The following is a 21,127-nucleotide window of genomic DNA, read 5'->3' as shown; positions in this document are numbered from 1 at the left end:
ACGGCTGCAGTGGCTGCCGTTACCGGAATGGCAGACAACATTTTTTTATGAGCAAGACAGATCCAAGAGGCCCTCGCGAGGGTGAAGGGAGGATGATCTTCAGCTCCAGCTGTGGACCGGCGTGTATTGGGAGGGGAGGGGCAGAGGCAGTGGGGGGTGAAGGAGAGAATCTAGACCAGTCGGCTGAGTCGACAGGATGTGTGTGGTGCCTTAAACTGGAAGCTGAAGTACATCCCAGAGGAAGAGCTGGTTTGGGAGGAAGCTGACGAGGTCCACACCGGACAGACGGCACCCAAGATGCTCAGGCGACGGACCAGCAGCCTGGCCAGTAGCTGGGGGGGTGGATATCCCAGTGCAGAGCTCCAGGGGGACATGGTGCCCGGACAGGCAGACTGGGAATCACCAGTGCATCCAGCGAAGGCCTGGAGAACAGGGGGCAGGGTGTGGGGATAGGAGAAGAGGGGGGGAGAGAGAGGGGAGGAGGACGCCCTGAGGGGCCGGACACGCAAAGGCAGGCAGGGGGAGGAATTCGGAGGAGGAGATAAAGAGATGCGGGTAGGAGGAGATCCGCAGGGTGCCCTAGAAGGCAGGGAAGACAGTGGGTGTCGGCACAGTCGATGACACGGGCACAGGCATAGCTCAGGATACGGGCATCACACCGAAAAGAAGAGGACGGAGCAAAGTTCACAGACGGAGGGGTAATAGCCACCCCTCCCACTCTGCCCCGGAAACGCTGGCAGCCAGCCTCGGACGCCCTGGCAAGAGGCTAGAGATTCTGATCCAGGAAAAGCAACCGTCCCGAGGAAAGCACCGACGTCTGACAGGCCTGCGGTGAGGCCGCGGGACCCCAGCTGCACCCACGCACGGAGCTCCCAACGGCCTTTGAGTACTTCCCATTCCTTTGTATCCATGGACTTTGAGGGACCGCCACGTATTCGAGGAAAACGTCTAACTTGAAGGGAACTGAAACATTCACAAGTAATCTGGGGAAAGCACAAAATGCAAGGAACGGAACAAAACTTCAAAAACAGATTGAGGAGATACGGGGTCCGTGAAATGGGAGAGAATGCTGTAGAGAGAAGGAAAGGAACGTTCGGAAAGTAAAAAGAACTCTGGGAAATTCGCAATACGAAAGCAACAATAAAGCATTCAGTAGATGGGCTGGCCGGGAAAGTGGAAGAAATCTTCCGGAAAAGCACAAACAGAAATTGATCAGGAAGGATAAGAAAACGAAAGGCCTATCCAGGGGGCCCAGTATTTTACTACTTGGAGCTACGGAGGGTCAGACAGCCTAGGAGGGAGACAGTCACCAGAGACGCTGAGCCCACACCTCTCAGAACTGAAGCGATGAGCCCAGCTCCATGAGGACCAGGCGAGCAGCTGCCGGAGAGAAAAGTGGTCACACACAGAAGCCTGAAAACTTGGCAGCTACAGGCCTCTCAGCAGCAATACCAGAAACCAGATACAATAGGAAATGCCTCCCAAATCCTACGGGACAGCGATTTTCCAACTAGAGCGCCCCAGATGCCCAGCCAAACCATCAGCTGACCGGGAGGGTGGAGGAAAGATGTTTTTAAATATGGGAAGCTTGGAGTTCTCGTGTCTCTTTCTCAAGAAGCTGCTGGAGGCTGGGTTTCACCAAAATGAAGAAACAACCCACAGAAGGGGAGGGCTTGGTGCCGGGAGCAGGGCGTCACTGGGGCAGAGGCAAAGGGAAGTCCCAGGTCGGTGGGGAGAAAGTACCCAGTGGCCAGCAGCTGCAGCATGACCAGCACAGCTTAGAGCAAGGGCGGGGCGGGGGAGTCACAGAAGAAAAGAAAAGAGCGGGAGGGGAGGAGGAAACTGTCCCAGATCCCCCGTGGGTTCCGGTGAACTGAGCTCCCTCTGAGTCGTGAACACACAGACAACCAGGCAAATGCAAACAAGGCAGAACTCGGCTTCAGGGAAAATCACGGTGCTGGAAAAAGGGGATATTAATCATCATATACTGTGCCGGCTCTGCTGTGAAAGTATTTACATAGCCAAATTAGGTAAAGACTTTTAATTTAACCACATACAAACGAAACTCACTGAGAAGGCGTGGGGGGAGGTGCATGGGGGGGTGGTTACCCATCACGTGTAGGAAGATAACCGTGGTGACTCTGGGGCCGGAGACTCAGCCCACCGGGACTGCAGGCAAAGGGTAGGCAGAGTCGTGGGGTGCCTGGGTGGGCTGTGAGCCCCCTGCCCGGGGCGGACGCAGAGGCATGGGGAGGGGTGCTCAAACGTTTATCCCGTGGCTCTCTGCCAGTTTCCTGGGGACCTGGATGCCTTCATTGTCACTAAGGTGTCAGTGAGCAGGTGTGGCCCTGACCATGCCCAGAGCATTGAAGTCTTAACAGGGGAGCCTGGAGGAGGGAACTTCCTGACTCTGCAGAACTGACCCACCGACCAGGTGACCCTGGACGGACCACTTAGGCTCCCTAAACTTCAGGCTCGTCTGTAAACCGGGACTGCAGAGCTGCCATCACGGAGGCTTCCCTGGTGGCGCAGTGGTTAAGAATCCACCGGGCCACCAATGCAGGGGAAGCGGGTTCGAGCCCCGGTCCGGGAAGATCCCACATGCCACGGAGCAACTAAGCCCGTGCGCCACAACTACTGAGCCCACGTGCCACAACTACTGACCCCGCGTGCCTAGAGCCCGTGCTCCGCAATAAGAGAAACCACTGCAATGAGAAGCCCGCGCACCGCAACGAAGAGTAGCCCCCGCTCGCCGCAACTAGAGAAAGCCCATGCACAGCAACGAAGACCCAACGCAGCCAAAAATAAAAATAAATTAATTAAAAAAAAAAAAAAGCTGCCGTCACGGGTTGTCGCGAGAATCAAATTAGATAACGTCCGAGGAGAGCGTTTGTGGGCATCGAGAGTTCTGAGGACCTCGTGCTGAAACCAGATGCAGTAAGCATTGCCCGGAAGCCCCAGGCCTGAGCGAAGCCGGTGGGGACGCCCCACGTGTGCCCTTGGCAGTGGGGGGCGGCAAGGCCCCACGTCCAGGCAGCTGACCCCACAGGAGGCTCAGAGGTCAGGAGAAGGACCTGTGGACCCAGGCATCATGGACCAGTGATAACTGCCAGAGCTACTGGCCAGCTGGACACAGCCAAGCCTCAGAGCCTCAGGTAGCTGTGTGACAAGTGCCCTTGATCCCTGTCGTTCGAGGTTTTGTTTCACCGTCACCGAGCTCTCACCTGACAAACCCTGAGCCACGGCGCTGGGACACACAGGGCTGGGTCCCTGGGGGCCTTTGGGGGCGTCTTCACCAACCTGTCAACACATGACCTTGTTTTATGTATATTTCTGTTTAGAGACACTTTATCTAATATGTACCGAAGACTCATTAACTTTGAGCTCGTGGCCAACAGGCCTAGATCTTACACCTTAAAGAAGCCCATCTAACGTGTTTTCTCCAAAAATCACGTCCCAGCTTCCTTGAGCTCAGGACACCAGAGAGCCCTGCAGCATCAGCTTGGGGGCCATTTTAAACACTGGAATCACCAACCAAATCACAAATATGCAAAAAACGTGGCACTAGATTCTTGTTTACAGTGTGAGACAGAAACCAGAAGGCAGACACCGTCTTGCTCAACGTCAGCTGGGAACATGGGCCGCAGGTGACATTTTTCACCCGCCTGCACGTGAGTAGTGATCAGCTGTTACAAATAAATTTTAGCAAGTGGGCTGATGTGCAAATACGGATGCCACAAATAATGAGCAGTGACTGTTATTAAGCCCATTTGACAGAGCAAGAAACTGAGGCTCATCCAGGCAAACAGCTACACCTGACCAACAAGTGACAGAGCCGAGATTCAGACGGGCCACGACTGCAGCACCGTGTGCACCAGCCCCAGGCCCCGCCCACCACGCAGCCCCATGTGCACCGTCTGCGGGCCCCGCCCACGACTGCAGCACCGTGTGCACCAGCCCCAGGCCCCGCCCACCACGCAGCCCCATGTGCACTGTCTGCGGGCCCCGCCCACGACTGCAGCACCGTGTGCACCAGCCCCAGGCCCCGCCCACCACGCAGCCCCATGTGCACTGTCTGCGGGCCCCGCCCACGACTGCAGCACCGTGTGCACCAGCCCCAGGCCCCGCCCACCACGCAGCCCCATGTGCACTGTCTGCGGGCCCCGCCCACGGCTGCAGCACCGTGTGCACCAGCGCCAGGATAGCTTCTCATTTACTGCTGAGGCCCCGAGGCCCGGAGAGGATGCTGCGTCACCTAAGGCCGCACAGATGTCGGGGGCAGTTCAGGCTGAACCCTGGCCCTGGACCCGGGGAGCATCCTTTCTCACAGCTGCACCCCTTCTTCATGAAGTGCCTGACCGCCTGCATCATGGGTTCTCCCCTCGCAGAGGTCGGGAGATGCCCTCAGGCCGCTGTCCCCAGCTCAGCTCCGGCACTGCAATGAGAGCCTGCAGACGGGGACACCAGGGGGCGCCCCCTCGCCCACGCCGGGCGCCCCCCAGCCGAGCGGTCCAGGAAATGGGAGGAACAATGGGGTGATAGATGCAGGCGCCCTGAAAGACAGATTGTTCAGATGAAGAGCATTCCAGGCTCCCGCCAAACGCCCGGAGCGTGTGGAATTTCAAGGAAAAGCTGCGCAAATGAGAGCTGCCTGGCCGGGACCCCGGCCCCCTCTCCGGGGTGCTGCAGGCTCAGCCTGGGCCCCAGAGGCCGGGCCTGGCCAGGTGGAGGTGGCAAGGGAAGCAGAGGGAAGGTGGAGCCACGGGTGAGAGGAGGGCTCCTTCCCCACCCCTCAGATGGCCTCCGCCTCTGGATGCACTCAGACACGCACCCTGTCCCCACGCCGGCGCTGGCGTGAACCCCAGGGTGGCCTCGGGTAGAGCCCTCCACCTCTCTGAGCTCTGCATTCTCCTCTGTAAGGCGGGACCAAGCATCCCTCCCCTTTGTGCCCAGGGCCACTGTGAGGACCGAGGAGGAAGGGCTGGACAGCTCAGCATCAGGCTGCTTTCTGGTCAGGGCAGGCCCCCCGGAGCCGCGCGGAGACCCAGCCCCTGCCCCTCCGGCTCGCTGCCCAGCCCCACCTTGCTCCCCAGACCTCCAGGGGACCCGGCCCAGCGCCGGCCCCTGGCGTGAGCTCCCAGCCGCCTCCAGCCCAGGATCTGAACTTCCGACCACCCCCCAAGGCCAGGGAGGGGGGCAAAGGATCTGGGCTGAGGGTGCACAAGGGCTCCTTGTCCTGCTGGGCAGCCTGGCACCGCCTGTCCTGTCCCCAGAAGGAGGCTCTCTGGGACTATTGTCTTTCTGGTGTGACTCCAGGGAGGGCAGATCGGGGCCACGGGGCCAGGCCGCGCGGCCGTGACCTGCTCACAGCGCACGCCACCCCCTGCAGCGCTGGGACCCGGTTTCATCCGGCCCGGCCAGCACTTCTGTTCCCCGTGGTGGCTCCGCACCCCCCACCCCTTCCCTTCCCAAACCTCAGCTCCCGCCCTGTCTTCACAGCCTCTGTTCCACCTGTGCTCCTTCGCTGCTTTATTAATTGAATTATTTACAGTTCTTACCGTGCACCCAGCAGAGTCCCAGCCCTCATGAGCCTTCAGTGAAATGTAACGATAGCCCAGCCACCGGCCTAAGTCACCCAGGCAGGGACGTAAACTCCCGGCCTTTACCCTGGCCCGGCTTTCCGTGTTTGTCACTGTCCCTCCGGGCGGCCGGCGGCTCCCTGGCGCCCCCGGGGTCCCCTTGCCGCTCTGCCCCAGCCCGTTCTCGGCCCACAGACCCCAGTTCCGCCCCAGCATCGGGCAAGCGCTACATGATTTTGAGCAAATGACCCAAAGTTTCTGCGGTGTGTTTATCTGCAAAGTGAGAAGGGCTCATCTCTGCTCCAGGCTGTGGGAAGATCAAACAAGATGGTAGTTATGAAAGCCCCGTGCCACTCGATCACCAGCCACACAGCAGAGAAACCGTCGCTATGGTCCAGCACGTGCTAGCAGGCAGCCTCCGCAGCCGCCTGGAGATGACGCCCTCCTGGTCCAGCTCCTCGGACACTCATGATAATGATCCCTGTGGTGTGGGTAGCGTCCCAGCTTCACGAAGCATTTTCACACCCTTCAGACCATTATAACTTTCCCAGAGGATCCAGTGAAAGAGAGGTGGGGAGGGAAAGTGATTTGGGGCAGCTGGAGACCGCCAGCATCGCCCCGGTCACCTCTACAGGGTTTACTATCTGCCAACTCCCTAGACACACACTGGTGAGGGAGGAGCTGAGTAAACAGATTTCAGCAGCCCCGCTCTGGGGCCGCGATGGGTCCTTCCAGCTGCTTCACAGACCCCCCAGGGCCCGACAGAGTTCAGTCCCGAACAAAGGCCTTTCGGGTGCCGGCGGCGACCCAAGGGGAGGCGCGCGTGCCCCGGGCACACCCTTCCTGGCAGGGTCCCCGCCAGCCGCGCCCCTGCCCTTCCTGGCTTCTGGCAGGGCGGGCAGCTTGGAGTCCCTCAGGAAACACCGCGTGTGTGAGCAGAGGCCCAGGCCCAGGGAGCCGTCGGCAGGCCTGGCGAGGGTCGGTCTGGCGGGGGGCTTAGGCTCCGCCTCTGCGGGGCTACCACACCTGCCCTGTGGAGAGATGCTGCCCTCGGGGAAAGGAAAAGAAGAGCCTGGCTCTGCGGCCGGGCCTCCCATGCAGGGCCCGGGGGAGGTGGGGGGCGGCCAGCAGGGAGAGGCCAGGAGGGGGAGGCGGGGCTGGGCCTCTCTGTCCCGACCTCCCTTCCCGTGAGGACACCCACTGGCAGCCGCGGAGTCGGTCTGGGAGTTCAGACTCCAGGCCTCACTTTCTGGGTGAGAATCCGACGCTAAGAATATGAAAATGTGCTCTGTGCCTCAGTTTCTTCCTTCCTGGGCACCCCCGCCGGGTGGGCTTTAGGACAGCCCCCCAAGATGTCCACGTTCTAAGCCCCGGAACCTGTGACTATTACCTTACGCGGCAAAGGCTTTGCAAATGTGACCGCGTTAGGGATCTTGAGATGCGCCGGCGGCCCTGGATGACCCGGGTGGGCTGTGCGAGTCGTCGTGTGTCTGTAAGAAGAGGTACACAGAGCATTACAGACAGAGGAGGAGGGGCCGGTGTGACCACAGAGGCAGAGGCTGCAGTGATGGGGCCACAAGCCAAAGGAGCCTTGAAAGCCCAGAGGCTGCAAGAGTCAGGGGCTGATTCGTGTCCATAGTCTGGGAGGAAGTACAGCCCTGCCGACACCCTGACTCCAGCCCGGCTTCAGCCCCGTCTCGGATGTCTGGTCTCCAGAGCCGTGAAAGAAGGGACCTCTGTTGTTTTAAGCCACCACATGTGTGGTCACTTGTCACACCAGCCACAGGAGGCTGTTGGTTGCGTCCTCCTCGTCCGGTGGCACGAGGAGTCTGGCGCCCGGGCTGGCTCCCAGCAAAGTAGCTCGTCTTCTCTGCCGGGCTGGAGAACATCTTCTTCAAGGAGTTCGTCTTCTCCGCCGTACGGATAGTGCTTTTAAATGGCCAAGGACGTCGTTCCGGCCTGGAAACATTCCGGGGTGTCCTGGGCTAAACAGGCTGGCGAGAGAAGGTGCTTTGCCCACGTGGGAGACAACAGACCCGCCCCTCCTCACCCCCAGGCCCCCGCTTCCTCACGCAGCCCCCAGGACCACTGGACGAAGCCCTGCGCATCCGCTCCGGTCCCTCCCTCAGCCCAGGGCACGCTGATGTCTTCCACTACTGGCCCACTGTCTGAAAAGGCTGACAGTTTTGTCAGATCTGGGGAGCAGTGGAGACGAGAAGACGGAGGGAGATTCTAGAATCTCAGGCACTGGGCAAACGCTGATCTCTCCCTGTGAGCCAAGCCCAGGGCCGGCCCGGAGATGAAAGGCAAGAAGAACTCGGTCCCTGCCCCGGGGCGGGAGGGTGGAGGCTGACCAGCAGGCTGTGAGTGTGTGAAGAGCCGAGAAGAGAATCCTGACGGCAGCACCCGCTTCGTTTTCTGTTGCCGAGTGACAAACCGCCACAGACCTGCGGTGTAGAGGACCCAGCGCCTCATCTCGCAGCCTCTAAGGGCCAGGGGTCCGGGCGCGCCCCGGGCCCTTCTGCCCTGGGGTCTCACGGACAGCAATCAAGTCGTCGGCCAGGAGGGGCTCTCGTCTCAAGGTCTGGCCAGGAGGGACCTGCTTCCAAACTCACATGGCTGTTGGTGGGACCCAGGTCCCTGTGGGCCGTTGGTCAAAGGCCGCTCTCAGTCCTGCCACGTGGGCCCATCCAACACGGACGTTTCCCTCGTCCGAAGGAGGCAGGGAGAGCGCCACGATCAGGGACACGGGCGTCAGGATCTTCCGTGGCCCGAATCGCAGACGTGACAACCCGTCCGCCTGCCGGACCAGTCGCCCTCGAGGGGCGGGGTCCACACGAGTCCTGCAGGGGGCAGAGACAATGGGGGCTGCTCAGGGGCTGCCTCTGCCGCCGGGAGGAACAGCGGGGACCAGCGAGGTCAGCAGGAGTGGGGGGCTCAGGAAGAGCATGGCGGTGGACCGAGAAAGCAGAGCGGCAGGGCTGCCAGGCAGAGAGCAGACCTCAGGGAAGCCGTGCCCGGCCCGAGCGCGGCCCGGGAGCTGACGTTTTACTATGTGTCCACTTGCGTGCCCTGACCTTACTTATTTGCACAGTGTCCTGGGGAAAGAGAGGGTTATGGCTCTGTCTCCGTCTGTGAAAACGGAGCCCAGGCGGTAAGAGAGGGGCCGAGGCCACCTGCCCACGGGAGCCCCCGTCTGCAGGGAATATTCGATAAGGACGGAATCCGGCAAAGAAAAGCACAAGGCAAGCCCCAGTCTGAGGAGGACACGGGAAATGGAGGAATGAGGTCGCCCTTGCAGCCCGGCCCCTGGCCTCTGGGGCTGAGCGAACGCATGGGAACTCGCAGTGTGTGTGCGTGCGTGTAAGACACCACCCAGCAGACCCCGCTCACTAACCTCCACCGGGCGCCCGGGCCCCGAGGTCCGCACAGCAGGCCTGCGTCTCCGGCTCCCCGAGTGTTTACCCTTGCCCGGCCCGAGATTCACCGCGGCATCGATCAGGAAATAGTCCAGTATCACAGGCTGCCGTGGTAACACAGCAGGATCACCTCTGAAGGTTCCTGGAGACTCAGAGGCCCGGGTAGAAACGCAGGGTGAGGACAAAGATTAGAGGGTGGGGGAGGGGCCTTCCAGAGACCTTGCCGGGAGGGGTTTTTCTGGAGAAACAGACCATTGTGGCTGGACCCACGGGAGGGGGGAAATGCACGTTGTCACTCGTGGTTTGGAAGCCGGGAGAGCACGGGGTCTACGTCTCCCTTTGCGCAAATAGCTGAAAGCTCCAAACGGCTGCCCAGACCACCCCAGTCAAGTATAACTAATCGCTGCTGTTGGAAACACTTTCTGAGCTCCGTTTGTCCTTGTATCCGTCTTGATTAGCGCGGAGGCCCACCTCCCTCGCCACAGGGCATCAGCCACGGCTCCGGGGCTGGCCTGGGCCCTGCCCTGCCCTCTCCTCCGGGCTGGGTGGGCAACAGGCTCTGGGAACTCAGGCGTGGTGGGTAACATGCCCTCCCTTCCCGGGCAGGGGCACAGACGTGTGCGTGCGTGCGTGCGCGTGTGCGTGCGTGCGCATGCGCGTGCGTGTGTGCGTGCGTGTGCAGGGCTCCGGGCCTCTGGAGCGCAGCCGGGCTGGCGGTGCTGGTGGAGATCGTGGCGGCGCAGCTCAGTCTAATGACGAGGAATCTTGACAGATCCTGACCTGCTCTCTCTCTCCAGCCTCCGTCTAACCAAGGGGGCCCCGGAAGCAGTGGGAAGAGCCTGGCCCCGAGAGTCCGCCTGCCGTTGCAGTGGACGCGGGTTCGTGCCCCGGTCCGGGAAGATCCCACGTGCCGCGGAGCGGCTGGGCCCGTGAGCCGTGGCCGCTGCGCCTGCGCGTCCGGAGCCTGTGCTCCGCAACGGGAGAGGCCGCGACAGTGAGAGGCCCGCGTACCGCAAAACAAAATAAATAAATAAGTAAATAGGCAAACGTTCGTTGCAGCCTTATATATAACAAAGGAAAAAACAAAAAAACATGGGGATCCAACGAATGAGGGATTGAATGTCAAATAAATAATATAAACATAATAGAATAATATACAGGCATTAAAATATTTAATGTCAGGGCCTCATAACACAATATGTTAATATATAAAAAAATCAAGATATAATCCACATAATGACCCATGTGTGAAAAATAATGACATAATACAAATCATATATAATAATTATATATTACATATATATTTGCATAGGAGTAAATGTAGAAGGAAATATACCAAAATGCTAGCAAAGATTATCTCGAAGATGGGAACACAGAGATGATATTTGTTTCCCTCTTTACAATTTTCTGTCCTTTCACATTTTTCTTCAATGTAATAAAATAAAGGGCTGTGTGTGTAAGAGCAGGGGCTTTGAGATGGGCTCCCCGCTGCCTGGAGAGAGAAGCGGAGATCACAGCCAGGAGCTCCAAGGCAGCCACCTCCTCTGTGCTCAGCTGTTGTGCTCCCAGGCTCTGTGCCACCTCACCTTTTCCAGCTCTGGCAACTTTGCCCAGGCCAGGTCTTCCCCTGTGCGTTCCCCACCCCCTGAGAGTCAGACTCCTAACCCCGTTGGAAGGACCACCTGAAACGTCCCCTGCATCCCGCCCCACCCCGAGAGCTCTGCCCCACCGCACAACCCTCCTCCCCGTCCAGTCTGCCTGCTCTGGCTCCGGTACCTGGCAGGTGGCGCAGGCTCGGCACTGGTGCAGCAGGTGTGGAGCTGATTGGAGAGCCCTGAGGACACTTGGTTCTCCTTCCTCCCTGCAGCCGGGCCCTGACCGTCCTCTGAGGACGGCAGGAAAGTCTGCTGGCGCCAGCGTAGGGGATGGAGGAGCCCATGGGCCGTCGCACGGTAGCTCACAGCCCGGGACTCTGCATGGTCCCTTCTCAGGGCCGAGGGCTGTGGGCGGGGCTGACTGCTGAGATGGGGAGGGTGGGAGAGGCCAGGCTTCCCGACCCTGGGCAGGGCTGGGAGGGGGGTGACCAACGGTCCCAGAGTGCCCAGGAGTGAGGGGCTTCTGGGGACACAGAGCTTTCAGTGCTAAACCCAGGAGAGTCCCAGGCAAGCTGGGATGGTCGGTCGCCCCAGCAGGGGGGTGAGCCCTACCAGGGTGCTGCCACATGGGGCCACGTCTGCTGAGCCCAGAGCCCTTGTCCCTGCAGGATGGGGTCCCTGTGCCCAGGTGATGAGACAAACAGCATTTGGGGCAACACAGGCCGGCACTGTCCCAGCGTGCTGACGCCCCTCCCCCGACCCGGGGTCCCTCCGTTGTTCCGGGGGGTCCTGCCCCAGCCTCCATCCTGTGGGCACCCGCAGGTCCTCCCAACCCGGGGACACGACACCTCCCTGCGTCTCCTCCTGTTGCAAGGCCTGGCTGCAGTCACCCCTCCACCCCTGCAGCCCCCTGCACCTGAGTCTGTGGAGGGTCCCTTCTCGGCCCTCACGCGGCCCCCAGGCCTCAGTGCGGACTCACAGCGCCCGCCTGTGAGCTCCCTTCTCCCAGGAAATCGCGGGCAAACTCACTCTGTCACTCACCTGCTCGTCCTGTGAGAAGTACTCGTCTGGTGTGGATTCAGAGGACACATCTAGAGGCCCACTGCCCAGTCGAATCCTGGCTCCTCCGCCAGTTAGCCGCTGTGTGACTCCTGACAGTCACATCACCTCTCTGGGCCTCAGTTTCTGAACCTAAAACCCAATCCACGAGCTCAGCGGCTGGGCGTTCCGTGACTCCCTTGTGCTGGCCGTGGGTCAGTGCCCACGGAGCAAGCTCGGTTACCGTTTGCCATCGTGACGATGAACTGCCTGCCTTGTCCCAGGGACTCGGAGGCAGCAGGAACATACAAGTGACGGGAGTGACGGACCGTCGCCAGGCAGTGTGGTGACGGGAGAGCCGTGGCTGAGGAGCCGAGAGCAGTTCCTCGGCCTGGACTGAGCGGGAAGGCTCCCCATGGCGGGGGGTGTGGGGTGAGCAAAGGCCCCCAAGCCAGTCCTGGGACCTGGCGCTTCCCACGCAGGGGCCCCGGCTGGGGACGGTGGGGACGGGCACTGGAAAGGGCCCTGACCTCGGAGGGCACACTCCCTGGGAGCTGGGACTCCTCCCTGTGTGTCGGGGAAACCTCGGGAGGCTTTAACGGGGAGGGTGAACCGCGTCCGGGGCGGGGCACTCAGGTGGCTGGAGGAGGTCAGGCCGGGCTCACGCGCAGCCTCCCGGCAGCTCTGCGCACGGCGAATCAGAGGCTTGCCGGGGGCCCTGCGCCCGGGCCTGGTGGGGCGGCCGCCCAGGTGCCCCTACACCCCAGCTTCCGGGAAAGGCCAGACTCCAGGCTCACGGGCGCGATGCCCGCTCCCTCCTGCCGTAGACCCTCTGCTTCCGGCAGCTCTTTCTTTGCACTCGTCCCCATCGCCTGCAACAGGCCGGCTCTCGCCAAAGCCTCAGCTCCCAGCCCAGCTCACCTGACTAGAGCCAGCCGGGCCCTTCTCCCCCGCCTCCCCACCCGCCGGCCTCAGTGGATTCCCAGCTGCCGCCAGGCTGGGACTTGCCCTGTCTCATTTTCCCACTGATGACTCAGAGATCGGGCAGGGGTGAGCCCAGGGCTGCGGAGGCAAATGGGAAGACGGTGGCGGCTGCCCCGCCCTGGCCTTACGGCATCCTCGGGCCCCAACTGAGCGAAGTTTTTCCATCTCGTGCATGTCTGCTGGCACCGTCCGGGCCTCTGTGCCCCCAGAAGACCTTGACCTTGCCCTGTGGTCCAGCCGAGCACTCCTTACCAGAATGGCGAGGACACCCCTGATCCCAGGAAGCAGAGAGACACCCCAGAGAGGTCACATGTCTTTTTTTTTTTTTTTTTTTTTTTATTTTTTATTTTTTTGGTGCTAGGCGGGCCTCTCACTGTTGTGGCCTCTCCCGTTGCGGAGCACAGGCTCCGGACGAGCAGGCTCAGCGGCCATGGCTCACGGGCCCAGCTGCTCCGCGGCACGTGGGATCCTCCCGGACCGGGGCACGAACCCGCGTCCCCTGCATCGGCAGGCGGATTCTCAACCACTGCGCCACCAGGGAAGCCCAGCCACCAGGGAAGCCCCACATGTCTTTTAAAAAACGAAACTCACTGTGCCCCGTGCTGTGAGTTCTTGGCGCCTCCAAGCAGCTACGGGGCTCGAGTGATTATCCCCATCCCAACACTTGCCACGGGCACTGGTGTCTGCTGAGAGTCTGTTCGAGGGTCTGTGCAGGGGGTCCTGCAGCAGCACCCCCTTTAGAGGGGCTGGGACCTCCTAGCAAGGGGAGCAGCCGAAGCTGGGTTTCGATAGGAACCAAAGCAAACTTGGAATCAACAGGGCTGGCTGTTCCCAAAAAGCAGGGAGGGCCAGGAGTTGGAGCCCGCTCCCCCCCTGCACTGCGTGTGCCCCTGCAGACATCCCACACTGGCTGTGCCCCTGCTGCTCCAGAACCATCCCTGCGAGCCCCGCCGCGGACAGGGCAGGGCCGGGCAGGAGGGCACTGCGTGTGGCGCTCACACCCCTCCATGGGCACGGCAGGCACTTCCTCGCCCTGGGCTCTGGGCTCAGATCAGGTGTTTCTTCATCTCCGCGCCCCAGCGCAGCACCTGGCTGCAAGAGGCGCTGGCACGTCTGCTGGACGGGTACGTCTCGCACCCCGATTCCGCCTGCGCACACACACGCTCCCACGTCCGAGTGTCCGCACGCCTCCCTGAATCCTCACCGTCACCATCCCCAAAGTCGCCTTTGGGCTCGATGGAAAGAGCAAGGATTCTATTTTATTTCTATTTATTTATTTATTTAGGATTCTAGTTTAGAGGCTGCTGTTTTAGAGCAGGATGGAGAAGCTAAGCCTTTCATGTAGCTTGCATCAAGAAAACAGTGACAGACACCATGCTCTCCCCACCTCCTCCACCCACATATATACAAGAGCTGCCAACCTCCCCACCTTTCTCCCAAAGCTCATGGCAGACATCACCAATTGATCACAGCACACTAGCTGGCACGGAAGGTGATGCTTATCTGCCATTGTGGGCTGGGTGTGCAGCCTCAGGAGATCATAAATGAGACTATCTGTAAAAATTCCTTGGTAACTCGTAAGTTCTTATTTGATTGTAAGATGTGGTTCACATGTCAGATAAGCAAGAAGCCACAGAGGACTCTGAGGGACGGGGACAAAGGACAGAGATCGTGATGGGACAGGAGGAGGAATCTGATGCAGAACAAACAGGCTGGAAGCGCTGAGGGACCTCGACTTGTCGCCGGGGACATTCAGCCTCCCTGCTCCTGCCAAGCAGCCGCCGCGTGGCGACAGGGGAGGCCGGACGTGGGTTACCCGATCAGCAGTTTCTGTGTAACTCAGGACAGCTGTGTCTCTGTACCTCGGTTTCCCCACTGCTGAAATTATTCCTTTTCAACCATCCCGTAGAGAAGACTTACGGTGTCAATGTACAAGGCCCAAGTGTGTAAATGACAGAGACAGGCCCTACCCAGGACGCAGAGCCGCCCCCCCAGGAGAGCAGGCAGAGGGGCACCTCTCGAGACCGAGTTGGCCCGTGCAGGCCTCCTGATCCCTCCCCTAGGACCTCTGCGTCCATGTCCCCTGGGTTGCAGGGTCTCTCCCTCCCCAGGCTGGAGATTTCAGGATGGGGTGTGGACTGGGAAAGTGGGGTGAGGACACAGATGCTCCAAGCACCAGGTCTCAGCGGCGGGCAAAGAATTCCACTCAGCAAGCGAACAGTGTGGTCACTGCCCTTTGCAGGGCACGTGCATTTGCGGACGGGCGTGAAATGGTAATGGCTGACCCCCCACCCCACCCCGCCACCTCCAGGCCTAGTTCCGCAGTGGAGGAAGAGGGGCAGGAGAGGGCAAGAACTGTGCAAAGAGAGGCCTGGATGGGTGGGGGTCCCAGAAGGACCCAAGCAGCAGATGACCCCCAGGTGTGGGCCTCAGACCCATCAGCTACCCCCGCCAAAGTAAAGCCAGAGGCGAGCCCAGGTGGCTCCTCTTCTGAGCGCCAGCCTGGCCTCCCGAGTCCTGGGGCGCTGGCTCAGCGCTCCCGGGGGGACTGCCTTCCTCCGGGCACGGCACCAAGCCGGGGGCCTGGTTAGCAGTCTGCAGAAGAGACACAGGGCCGTGGCGGGAGAGGGCTTGGAGGCCAGCTCTCCATCACGATCTCGGAGGCCAGGCCGGTGGCTGGGAGGTCCTGAGCCGGTACATCCTGAGAGTCTGAGTACCGGGGGGCTGGATCTTCATCCTCAGCCCCTCGGGGCCTTTGACCTGCTCCCCGGCCCCGGCCGCCCCTTACGCTCCAACGCCTCCTCCACGTGTCCACGGCCTCTGCCTCACCAAATGGCGCGCCGTCACGCCCCGCGAGCCAAAGGGGGCATGGAAACTGGCGAGAAAGAACAGCGGTCAGGGCAGGGCAGACACTGGGGTGGTGAGAATCCACAGTAGCTGTTTGTACCAGAGCTTCCCAACCTGCGCGGACGTTTCAGGAGAAAAGGGCATTTGTACAACACCCCGTGATCTTCGCGGGCGGCTGTCGTTCCCCCCTGCCTCCGAGGCCTGGGGGATCGAAGAGGATCACAGCTCTAAGGACTGCAGGCCTGCCTCCTGCCTGGCCTCTCGGTGACCCCTCGCTGCCCCACGAGAGGCGGTTAACAGGAGGGCCGGGGGTGTGCAGCGACCGCCAGGCTCGGTGGACCCTCCCTGGTGAGGTGAGAAGCCGCAGGACAGGGGGAGTCAGGAGGGCGGTGGGAGTGGGGCAGGGGGGATACAGGTTCCCCCGGGGGGGGGGGCGGCGTCTGGGGAAGAGGGCACGGGGCCAGCAGCCACAGTCTCTAGGTTCTATTCCTGGTCCCTCCCCTGAGCCTTGCTGACCACAAACCCGCCCCCACCCCCTCCTCCAGCTTCCCTTCTCGGCCCAGCCAGCATGGCGGGCACTCACTCCGGGGCAGGCGGACAGGCCCACCCTCCTTGGCATCAGCGGCCTGGCCTGCACACCCCCCAGATCTGGTTTCCCAACGGCTCACCCAAAACCCACCACTGAGAACGGGTAGTGGAGCGCCCAGGCCCAGCCCAGCTCCCACCAAGGTCCCACCTTGGGAACTAGGACTCCTTGGTTCTGGTCCCGACCCTGAGAAGCCTGTCACCGGGGGAGGCTGTCTTCCCGCCTCAATGCCACGGTCAAGCTCCAGCATGAGCGTCATCGCAGCAGAAAGGGGTGGGGGGCGAGCTCATCCCCCCGCCGCCCCCCCCCAGCTCCCTGAAAGCCACAGCCCGGGAGCCCGGCCTCGGTGAGGGTGGAGGTCCAGCCGCCTGGGTGAGGGTGGAGGTCCAGCCGCCTGGAGGGCGGCCCCGCCGGCCTCTTCCACCCGGGTCGGGGCAGAACCAACCTGGGGGCGTGGTGCTCAAGCCGCCACCTTCCTCTCCGGCGCTGCGGGCACATTCGGGACCCCTGCCCGGCCCCCGGGGGCAGGCCGGCTCTTGGCCCCAGGCCCAGGCACCCAGGGTCGACTCCTGGGCTTTCCCTCCGCACTGGCCCTAGGACGGCCAGCTTTGGGGCGGCATGCTTGGGGCGGGGGGAACCGGGCGGGCATTTCCTCCGGGGGGGGAAGAGGAGACGGGGGGGCAAGAGGGAAGGGGGGCTCAGACCCCAAGAACTCACCTGACGCGCCCCACGACACCGCGTCCATGGCCGCGGGAAGCGAAGCCGTTAGCCTGCGGCCTAGGACACGAGGGTCCCGGTCCCGAGGCTCTGCCGGGCGCGCACGGTCTGGATGGCCTGCTGGTTCTTGAACTTGACCAGGCCCAGGGTGATCTGCGCGTTCCAGCCGGGGTCCTCGGGCGGGCAGCGGAAGTCGATCTCGCCGCCGCCCTCGGTCACCAGCGTGAAGTAGATGTGGCGCCCGGTGCTCTCCACGCACTCCACGGCTTTGATGCGGGCGAAGCTGAGCTCCTTGGGCCGCCCGCCCGCGCCCTTGGCCTCGAAGAGCTGCAGCCCGCGCTCGGTGAGCACGCAGCGCTTGCGCTTCCACTGCTGCAGCAGCCCGCCGCTGCGCTTCTCCAGCACGCCCTCCCGCAGCACGGCCGCCGTCATGGGCGCGCGCTGCGCCGGCGCCGCGGCGCGCCCCGCCGGCTCTGCCTGCGGCCCGGCCGGCGCGCCCGCTGCCTCCCGCGCCGGGCTCCGGCCCCCGCCGCTGCTCCGCGGCCTCCCGCCCGCCCTCGCCCCTTCGCCCGCTCGCTCCCCGGGCCGTCTGCGCGTCGGGCAGCAGCTCGCGGGATGTGCCCTCACATGTCCTGCGCCCGCCGCCCGCCTCCTGCGCCGAGCATTCCTGCCCGGCCGGCCCTGCCCTCCCCTCCCCTCCCCTCCCCTTCGCTCCTCTCCCCTGCGCGCCCGGGGGCGGGGCGCCTTCAGGCCTCCTATCCGCCGTTTCTGGGGACCACAGCTCCTCCAGGCCTTGGACTGGGGGGGGCGGGGCGGGTGGATAGAGAGGGGGAGGAGGAGGGGGCGTCTTCCAGACGTGAGGGGGTCGCTGCGTGGGGGGAGGGGGGTTGCTCCGTGGTCGCGCCCTGGCACCGGTTGGGACTCGCACGGGATGGGGGCTGCCCGACAGCTGCTGGAGCTTCCCAGGCCGCAGCAGTCCTGGCCCCCAGCCTCTGCCCCCTCTCCTGGCTCGACCAGCCCCCCCTTGGCGTTGCGCAGTCAGAAAAATGAGGCCGACCCTGGGCTTGGGGCGGGGGGAGGCGGGGGGTCAAGCCTAAGGTGGGCTCCTCCCCCATCTGCAGATTTCTCGGTTTGGGCCCCAGACAGGCTGCCCACAGCCGTCTCTGCTTGGACGACCCACTGGCCTGCGCCTGGCCCCGTCCAGTGAGGCTGAGGAGGGCAGAGCCTTGAGGTCCCCCGGCCTCCCCTCCCCACGGTGGAGGAGGGGGGGGGGCCGCCCCGCCCCGCCCCCCACGGGTCACCCGGCAATGGCAACGCCTGCGTCCTCGGCACACACCCGAGGGGCCTGCGGTTCAGCCCACCTGGTCCGTGCCTGGCGGAGTCAGCCCCAGGCCAAGCGCGACCCCGGCCTGTCGCTTCCCCTCCGCAGATTCAGTCAACCTCCCTCCATCCCGCGCGCCGGCCCCCAGAAGGGCCTTTTCCCCGGACGCTGAGCTGAAGACGGAGGGAGGGGGCAGGAAGAAGGCTCCCCTCCCTGTTCTACCTGGAGAGTGTGGTGTAAAGATACCAGCTCTGCAGAGTTAGGTTCCACCCTCAACTCTTCCACCTTGGTGGCCGTGTCCTTCCGTTTCCTCATCTGTCAAATGGGAGGATTAATTGATTCTTATCTCACGAGCTCTAGTGAATAAGTTAGATGACATTTGTGAAAAGCCCAGGACAGGGCTCCCCTGGTGGCGCAGCGGTTGAGAGTCCGCCTGCCGAGGCAGGGGACGCCGGTTCGCGCCCCGGTCCGGGAGGATCCCACGTGCCGCGGAGCGGCTGGGCCCGTGAGCCGTGGCCGCTGAGCCTGCGCGTCCGGAGCCTGTGCTCCGCAACGGGAGAGGCTACAGCGGTGAGAGGCCCGTGTACCGCAAAAAAAAAAAAAAAAAAAAAACCCAGGACGGAGGCTGGTAACTCTCAGAGTCTCAAGAAATGTTATTCTAGGGAATTCCCTGGTGGTCCAGTGGTTAGGACTCGAAGCTTTCACTGCTGAGGCCTCCAGTCTGGGAACTAAGATTCTTGCAAGCCGTGAGGCACAGCAATAATAATAATAATAATAATTAATTGAAAAAAAGAATTATTCCACCTCATGCCCCAGTTTTACTGACTTTAGAGGACGACGAGGACCCGGCTCCCTGGGTCCTAATGCCACCCCATCTTGGTCAGCTCCTCCAGGACTTCCCATTTCTTAGGGACCTATTCATATACATGTTAATAATAGCTTATTATGGGAATAATGACTTGTAACAATGATAGTAATAAGACCTCTTTGTACCCACACCCTGTGCTTCCACTCTCCTGCCCAGTGACGTGGAGCCTAATGGGAACAGAGAGGGTCCCTCCCCAGCAGCCCCCACGTCAGGAGCTCTCGTCTTCCCCCCACAGCTCTGCAGCCCGTGTGCCGCAGGAGACACACGCGTACGCGCGCGCGCACGCACACGTGGGCCAGCTAACCCCCTAACTTCCAGAAGGCCCCTCCACGGGAGGGAGTGGTCAGGCCATGAGAGAAGAGAGGCAACCAAGATAGACAGCTCCAGGGACCCGCGAGCTCTCAACCTGCCCGCCAACCATGCCCTCCTGGGGCCTCTCTCCAGCCTCCAACACCCACGGCCCCCACTCCGTCCCTCCATAGGCGTCTCCTGAGTGTACCAGCCCAGCACAGTCCTGCACGATCCAGAATTCTACCGAGGAAACAGGGCTCCAGACCAGCTCTGTCCCTGACTGTTTTATCGCTGTCGTTTCCTCCTCCTCGGGGCCTGGGACACATCGGTGCTGTCTCCAGACCCAGGTGAACTCACAAACATATGGGCTTTGAAAATTTACAGAGCGCTCTCACGTGTTTTTGAGTCTCGTGGCAGATGAGATCAGAGAGGCTGAGCAACCTAGATGAGGTCACACAGCTTTGTAAATGGCAAAGCTGGGATGAGATTGTGTGGTGCCTGAGAGGACCCAGGGTTCTTGGCTGACACCACACCACCTCTCTGTAAGCATCTCGGTACACAGCGTTCCTTTTAGGCGTGAACCAGCCACCCACACTGTCCTCTTCAGCTTCCTGGCTGGAGCAGTGCCAGGCCTTTGGACACAGGAGAATGGGCCGAAAAAGACAGAAGTACTGGGTAAAGGGGAGGCCGTGGGAGGAAATTCAGCAGGGCATACTCTACTCTATCGCTGGAAAGGTCGTTACCGATTACATGTCCTGTTCACAGCCTCACATCTCCCCGGTGTCCTGCGTAGGTCCTTGGAACTTGGGAGTCCTGCCCCCCCCCACCCCAGCCCCGGGGACGAGGGGAGACGGCTCATTCTAAACCTTTCCCCCAGACTGGTGTCTGCCTGGTGGCCGCATCTGGGAGAGGCTCAGACTCAAGCTGGATGACCCGAGCCTCAGAAGGACCTAGAGGGGCAGAGGGTGCAGGGGGCTGTGCTGGCACGCCCTGCCTGCCTGGGCATCTGTACCCCACCCCGGGGAGCACCGCCCCTGGGTATGGAGCTCTCACTCGGCCTCCGGGGCTTGGCTGCGGCAGTGCCGAGTCCCGGAGACACTCACTCAATTCCAGAACCGAGGCTGGCTCTTCCCTCAGCCCCTGCACCTCCCCCCTGGGGAAGCTGGTCTGCACCCTCAGTCTGTCTGCATCCAGCTGGAGTGGGCTGGACTGCAAAACGGCCCCAGGGCGCAGCAGGCTGGAGGTGCTCTGAGCCTCCCTAGCGGGGAGTAGGGCGTCGGGTCCGCTCCAGGTGGCTGCCTGGGACGGGGTAGAAAGGAGGATGGGAACAGGATGGGATGGGAGGAAGGACGGGGCCCAGAGAGGCTCAAGGAGTAAAATCTCTGCTGTTTTCGACAATGTTTACTTAATCTTATTATAAATTCGCTTTAGTGTTCATTCATTGTGAGGCTCAGTCCATAGAACAAGCACTGAAGATCATCATATTTACAAAGAGAATGTATATTAACACGGTACAGATGTAAACATCACCCCTTTGCTTGCAATCCTCCAGAGCCTGAGGCCCCTCGGTGATGCAGCCCTGGGGCGCCTGCCCCTTTCTTCCTGACCTGTACGCCGCCCCTCCCCCACCTCCAGCCAGCCTCCTCACCAGCCAGCCCGCGAGGCCGCGAGGCCACGGGCTCCTCCCGGCCCGGGCGCTCCTCCTGCAGCATCTCTAGGTTGTTTCCTTACCTCACACAGCTCTGCGCTCAGACATCACCTTCTCAGTGAGGTCGACTCCACCACCCTGTTTAAATCCCACCCCCCCGCAGCACACTCACACACAGACACACACACAGTCACAGACACACACAGACACACACACAGTCACACTCACACACAG

At 61.7% G+C, this 21,127-nt stretch overlaps 1 protein-coding gene across 2 annotated transcripts; it reads right to left on the bottom strand.

Annotated features, from left to right (window-relative positions):
• Nucleotides 1–13,867: 13,867 nt before the first annotated feature.
• PHLDA3 (pleckstrin homology like domain family A member 3) lies at nt 13,868–17,248 on the bottom strand. Of its 2 annotated transcripts, XM_067027059.1 has the most exons (3): nt 16,766–17,228; nt 15,577–15,807; nt 13,868–15,490 (listed from the first exon to the last, which is right to left on the bottom strand). In XM_067027059.1, exon 1 carries the CDS (start codon nt 17,195–17,197, stop codon nt 16,826–16,828), a length of 372 nt encoding a protein of 123 aa, XP_066883160.1. In that variant the 5' UTR covers nt 17,198–17,228; the 3' UTR covers nt 13,868–15,490; nt 15,577–15,807; nt 16,766–16,825. The 2 variants fall into 2 exon arrangements, with proteins under 2 accessions (XP_066883160.1, XP_058915554.1); XM_059059571.2 differs by lacking the exon at nt 15,577–15,807 and having other exon boundaries at nt 16,766–17,248.
• Between the last annotated feature and the right edge of the window lie 3,879 nt (nt 17,249–21,127).

Source organism: Kogia breviceps, chromosome 1, assembly GCF_026419965.1.
Source record: "Kogia breviceps isolate mKogBre1 chromosome 1, mKogBre1 haplotype 1, whole genome shotgun sequence".
Taxonomy (NCBI): domain Eukaryota; kingdom Metazoa; phylum Chordata; class Mammalia; order Artiodactyla; family Physeteridae; genus Kogia; species Kogia breviceps.
The sequence above is the reverse complement of the archived record's forward strand: the minus strand, read 5'-3'. Positions and strand labels throughout refer to the sequence as shown.

Coding starts and splice junctions, on each gene's coding strand:
- PHLDA3 (XM_059059571.2), bottom strand. CDS start 17,197: ATGACGGCGGCCGTGCTGCGGGAGGGCGTGCTGGAGAAGCGCAGCGGC.